Genomic DNA, 6,334 nt, shown 5'->3' with positions numbered 1-6,334 from the left:
TTTTCTCTTGTTTCCCCATTAAGCAACATAACAAAAATACTGGTATGCACAAGTAAAATCATTACTCATTAAAGAATAAGCTTTAAATTTGTATGAAAATATATTGGTCTATTTTTTACTCTTGAATAATTATTTTTTTCATTGGTCAATTTTTATTTATAAAAATATATCATTTTATCTGAGAATATGTTTTGTTCTTCTAATATGTTTTCATTATAATTCTAGTCAATCCATAGTTTACTATTATAATAGTTACGAACTTATAAATACAAAATTTTCAGTAAAATATAATTTGTACTTGAATCTAGTAAATTTTGAATGAATTTGTATTTGAGACGGACTGTGAGGATTTTCAAGAACGTTAGTACTTCATTTCTTTTTGGAGGCGCAACTTCCCGATTTTTTTATTTGCAATACTAAAAAAATTAAATTGATATAGGACCGGTTTTCCGAAAATTTGGAAAATTCCTCGAAGAATATAATGGTTATTGGGCTCACCTTAATGAGCCGCAATGAATAGAAAAAAATCGGCGCAACTTCACCTTGTAGTGAGAATCGACCGAAAGCACCTTCGACCGGCCCAAATAGAAGATTTTTTTGGGTGGAGAAATTTTTAGATTTTGAACGAATAGAATTGAGATGTCTGTTTACAGTGCTGGAGCCTGGAGAGTTTTCGAACATGAATACTTCGATTCCCAACCCGACTCTCCTTTCTTTTTCGGATAGCAAACCAGTTGCATCTTTTGTTTTCAATTTTGCAAAAATGCAATGTTTAGGAATTATCAACATCGCTAGTGTCATTGTTTATTGCTAGCAAATTACCTTAAATAATATAAGTCCATAGACCATAGTAATATCAGATTACTTGTTGAACATATAAGTCATTTAAGTATTCAAAATCATTTAACTGAACATGAATTCATATTAAGCTGACATCGGTTGATAATTTCTCCAGACCAACTTTGGTAATAGATTTTTCTAGAAATTAAAAATTCAAACATTTGAGAAAGGAATTGGTTGTTTTTTTCTTCAAAAATACATACAAAACTGCAAATGGTGTTCCAGCAAGTGAAGGTTTTTAGGATTAATGGTGTGATTTCGGTATTTTTGAAACTGCGACACTATTAGTGTAATTCCCTCTATTTATTTTGCGAAGAAAAAAATAATCTGTCTCCTTTTCAAAACCCATGGTGGTGGTTGTCCTTAAACTCCATCTGATTGCCTTTGAGAATCTTTCTGGAATGAAAATAAATTACGCCAAATCCAAAATGGTACCATTTAATTTAACTGATCAAGAAGGTTTACACTTAGCTGATTTATTTGGTTGTAAAATTGCTTCTTTACCTATTACTTATCTAGGATTGCCTTTACATTTTAAGAAACCTAGTATGATAGATTGGCATTTTAAATTTTGTTTTGTCTGCAATACCTATTTATTGGTTGTCCGTTTTTCTTATACTCGCTAAAATTAGGTTGAGAATTGATAAATTACGAAGACGATTTCTATGTTTGGGGGCAATTCAGTACGAAAGAAATATTATTTGGTTTCATGGTTAACTGTCTGTAAAAGTAAATCACAGGGAGGGTTGGGGTTAATTGATCTAAAAAGACTTAATCAGTCTTTGCTTGCTAAATGGTGGGTTAGGTTTCAAGATCCTAATATTAGTTGTAAATGGAAATCAATAGTTTTGGCCAAGTATGGTCCCACAGGTTTCTCTTCCACATGCTCCCCTTTTTTGAGAGACATCTTAAAAGGTGTCCATGTAGTCAATACTGGGCTCGTCAGAACTTTGGGTAATAGTCTTACCATTTTATTTTGGAAAGATAGATGGTGTTCTGAGAGTACTTTAGCATGTTTATATCCAAATCTTTTTCTTATTGCTCAAGATCTTGATTTATTGGTTAGTGAGGCATTAGCACATGAATTTTTAGATATTTCTTTCACAAGACAACTCACCGGTGTCACTTTTCATGAGTGGCATAATCTGCTTTCTCATCTCAATATTTGTCGGCTTAATCCACTTTTAAATGACACTTTATTATGGAGATGGTCCTCTACAGGTACGTTCACAGTTCATTCTTATTATATGTGGCTTGAATATGGAGGTATCCCAAATTTTGAATTCACATCTATTTGGTCATCAAAAATTCCTCTAAAGATCAAAATTTTTCTTTATCTTCTCAAACGAAATAAATTGTTAACTAAAGAAAATCTTTCTCACAAAGGTTGGATATGTAATACATCATGTCATTTTTGTGGTTCTTTTGAATCCACTGATCATCTTTTTGTGCAATGCACCTTCTCTTTTCAAATATGGAATTGGATTGCCCAACATAATAACTTTATGTTTGAGGGATCTACTATGGTTGATATATGGTTTATTAATGTTTCTATTCCTCTTAAAGATAAGCCACTAGTAGAGCTTGTCCGTGGTGCTGTGCTTTGGTGTATATGGCTTGAACGAAATAAGCTATGTTTTCAACAATCTCATATGCCTACTTTAAAGGCCCTTGGTTCCAAAATTATTGCTTTAGCTACATTTTGGTGATCTGATTGTATTAGGTCAACAGGAAACAGTTCAGGAGGGGGATTCAGAGATAGAGGTCGAGCACCCTATACTGACACTAGAAGATTTAATCCATATGGTTGGGTTAGAGTTTCTAAATGACTAGGATTGTTTGTTTGTTGTATGCTGTTGTTAGGAGTTTTGTTGTTGGCTGCTGATTGTTTTTTATGTTTCAGTTCTACTCTTTGGGCGTTTGTTTGTCTAGGGTTGTTTCTATGAACTAGTTTTTTTGGTTTTTTTGTTTGTTTGTTTTTTGGTACAAACTGTATGCGTTTTCTTCTCTAATTATTTGGAGATTGGAAGCAAATAATTTTATGATTTCTAATGAAATCGGTGGGTAACCACTTTTTCAAAAAAAAAAAAAAAATCAGCACAGTGTTGCAATTTGGTTTCCTTAATAGCCAACCACAAATGCTTCGAACAAGTATCCTATGCAGTCTTGGATGGTGGTTCAGATATTATAAAAAATGGTGCCTATTAGAGATGGCATAGGGGCCAGCATTATTTGGTGCTTTGAAATTCGTACCGAGTTAAAAGAATGGTCCCAATCCGCTAACTGTAAAAGATTCCCTTTCCAGTTTTTTTTTTTTTTTTTTGAAAAGCATAGAAATCTTAAGTCAAATGGCATAAATGCTTGACCAAATCAGCTAGTAGAAACTCTTACCAAGAACCCGTCTTCATACAACTTAATTTGCTTATTGCTAGCAAGCAGAGTAACAGCAAGGATTTCACACCTCTAGTAGCCCCCGGGGCCCGCGCCCTTCCTTGCAGTGCAATCCCCAGCCAGATGCTTCTATTACCTGACACCTTTGACTTCTTCAAACACTAGATGGGGGCATGGGGCACCAAACATAGTAATGTGATTCATGTTTAATTCGCAAATTAAAATTTTTTTTTTATGTTTTTTGAACTGAATATTAAATAAAATATGAAAAAATATTATACATTTTATTCGCAAATAAAATGCAAATCACAAATTATTCATAAATAAAACACGAATTATTCGCAAATAAAACATGAATCTTGAATTATTCACGAATAAAACGAGGGATTTTTTTTACTTTTTGTTTTGTTTTTGCTTCCTTGTGATACCAAATTATTTCCTAATAATTCCCGAATCACGAATTTTTAATCTCGCCAAACCGAACCCGAATAATTCATTTATCACTATGCTATCAAAAGGCATTACCTCAATTAATGTTGTGAGCTTTCTCTCATATTCATTTTTTTTTTTGAATGATTGTAGATCAATCAATTCACAAAAAAATTATTCACACAGATTTCGAACCTGCAACCTCCAGCGTGAGAGCCTTTGTCAAAAAATTAATTTTAATTTTTAAAAATGAAAAAAAATTAATAAATAATAGTTGCGTTCATCGCACATTTCTTTTAAAAAAAATATTTAATTTAACCCTCGGTTCAAGAACCAACAATTATTTAGATTTCTTACATAATTATATCACTTGACTGAACACTAATCATGTCCTTTGAGTGCATCCATCACTATAGATAATATCGGAACTGTTTATTATAAATCTCAAAACAACCCTTCGTCTAGAAGAAAACATTCTCGCGTGCCCGTAATCGAATGTTTTAAACTACGTGGGCTAACTACATAGATGAGATAAGATTGGACTATCCAGACTGTTGAACACAAATAACAAAACCCTCGTCAAAATGTTTGCCATCACAGGCAAAATTCATATACATTAAATTTTCACAAAAATTAAAAAATTAAAACATTAGAAGCACAGATCCACAACAATGTACAAACGCATACATGATGTGATTACTTGTTTTGTTACAACTTACAATTTTTTTTCCCAAAGGAACCATAGTTTGGAACAATGTCCAAAAGTAACTATAACAATATCATCCCATAAATAAAAAGAATGAGATGACCATATCAGTTTTTAAAATTGTATTCGAGTTGCCAAAAATAAAAAAATTGAACCTAATTGCTCACAACAAGCCACACAACCCCATAAAATGTTGCAAATACTGCACAAATTTTAAAATTTGGTCCTTGCAAAATCTCCATTCCTACATTACATTATCATCGTATTCCGAGTTAGTTCAATATAAGAACAAACTATGAACTCCTTAGCAGTCATGTTAACAAGCTATATATACTTGCCTCTTCTTGATCTGTTCATGGTGGAGATTATCACCATATCCATGGATTACTTTCTTGCAATTTTTGTTCTTGTTTGTCACTGCTTTTATCCAGAGAATCAAGATACTACAGTTTGAACTTAGAAGAAGAGGTTGCATGAACAAGAGTTGCAGCAAAAGATCTCTTCCTACGTTTACATTGCTTTGATTTACTATAACTAGACGATGATGTTGCATCGTCTGATGTTGCCTTATGCTCGGCTACACTGCTCTCTGCCCCAGTAGATCTGGAGTTGCTACTTTGTGTGGAGGCACATGAAAGATCATCCTACGGAAACAAACATTAAATAAACTTTAGTAAAGTGATCCTCTGTTATATTGCTATTTGTCCCAAGTTTATATCTGAAGTACTGAAAATTTGCTCTCATTCTTTTTGTTTTCTTATTAATTAAAACTTAAAAGAATCAACACATGCAGTTTGTCTCTTTTTTTTTGGAAAACTTGGCTGATGCAGCCAAGGCAACACATGCAGTTTGTCAATATTTTCTTTTGTAGGATGATAATTTGTTTTCTTATACGAAGAGAACAAACAATCAGGTTCCAAGCAATCGGAGCAAGCAATAATTTGTTTTATATGAAATGCTTGTAAGTTTCAAAATCAGCCGACGAACAGCTCAACATTACAAAAGATCCCTCCTCAGAAAGCATTATAAAAGAACAAAAGAAAAAAAAGTAATATAAATTGGAAGCAAACGGCATATACTATTAACGAATTTGTGTTTTCTCCGAGGGCAAAACGCAAAATAAAGCTCTTCCCTCGATGAACACAAGAATTATTATTGGAATTTAATGGACATAAAGGCACAGTTCAATAGGAATTTCAAGGTAAACTCAGCTAAAAGATAGCGGAAAAAAAAGGGGGGAACAAGAACATACCGCAGGTAATGTAGAAGAACTCGACGAATCATCGCTGAGTGGTGGGGCTAGTTTAAGAGGTACAACCTGGTTCTCTACCTCTCCTCCATTGACTATGCCGCTATGCTCCTCTCTCTCCGAGCATCTGCAACAGAGTGAGGCAGCGGGACCCACTCTGGCGCCAGAAGCCAGCCAGGCAGTACGGCCCAGGCACACGCGACACATCAGCACGCGAACGTGCCTCGCCACTAGAAAGTTCGCGCCGTGCACGGCCGCGTCGCAGCCCCAGCACAACGCGGCATCGTCCGACTCGCATAGCACTCGCGCAGCCGCAACGCAGCACAAGTCGCAAATTTTCTTGTTCATCTTCTCGTCCGGCGAATCAGTTTTCTTTCTTAAAAAAAGTTTTGGTTTTTTGTGCGGTGTGGTTTGGAGAGAAGGTATTCGCTTTCACGGGAGATCTTTTTTATGGTGGTTTGAGGTTTGGAATCAAAGAGGGATTGATGACGTGGGAGGAGAATGGGGAGATCAAAGGTGAAATAACCAAAATGGGTCTGCGTTTTTTCCCAGCCACAAGGCACAAGCACACAATATTTGCCAGTTGCCACGTATCGTTTCACATCTAGGAGTCGAACTATGAATGCATATCCTCTGCATTAACTCAAAAAGTAATCTTTTGAGTTAATGAATTTCAACCGTCTGATTTTAAATAGAGTTAATCTGACTATGTTTATATA

At 34.6% G+C, this 6,334-nt stretch overlaps 1 protein-coding gene across 1 annotated transcript; it reads right to left on the bottom strand.

Annotated features, from left to right (window-relative positions):
• Window positions 1-4,336: 4,336 nt before the first annotated feature.
• LOC144569672 (uncharacterized) lies at window positions 4,337-6,098 on the bottom strand. Its single transcript, XM_078320126.1, has 2 exons — window positions 5,619-6,098; window positions 4,337-5,010 (listed from the first exon to the last, which is right to left on the bottom strand). The coding sequence occupies exons 1-2, from the start codon at window positions 5,961-5,963 to the stop codon at window positions 4,810-4,812; spliced, it is 546 nt and encodes a 181-aa protein (XP_078176252.1). The 5' UTR covers window positions 5,964-6,098; the 3' UTR covers window positions 4,337-4,809.
• Between the last annotated feature and the right edge of the window lie 236 nt (window positions 6,099-6,334).

Source organism: Carex rostrata, chromosome 18, assembly GCF_964058835.1.
Source record: "Carex rostrata chromosome 18, lpCarRost1.2, whole genome shotgun sequence".
In the NCBI taxonomy this organism is placed as follows: domain Eukaryota; kingdom Viridiplantae; phylum Streptophyta; class Magnoliopsida; order Poales; family Cyperaceae; genus Carex; species Carex rostrata.
The sequence above is the reverse complement of the archived record's forward strand: the minus strand, read 5'-3'. Positions and strand labels throughout refer to the sequence as shown.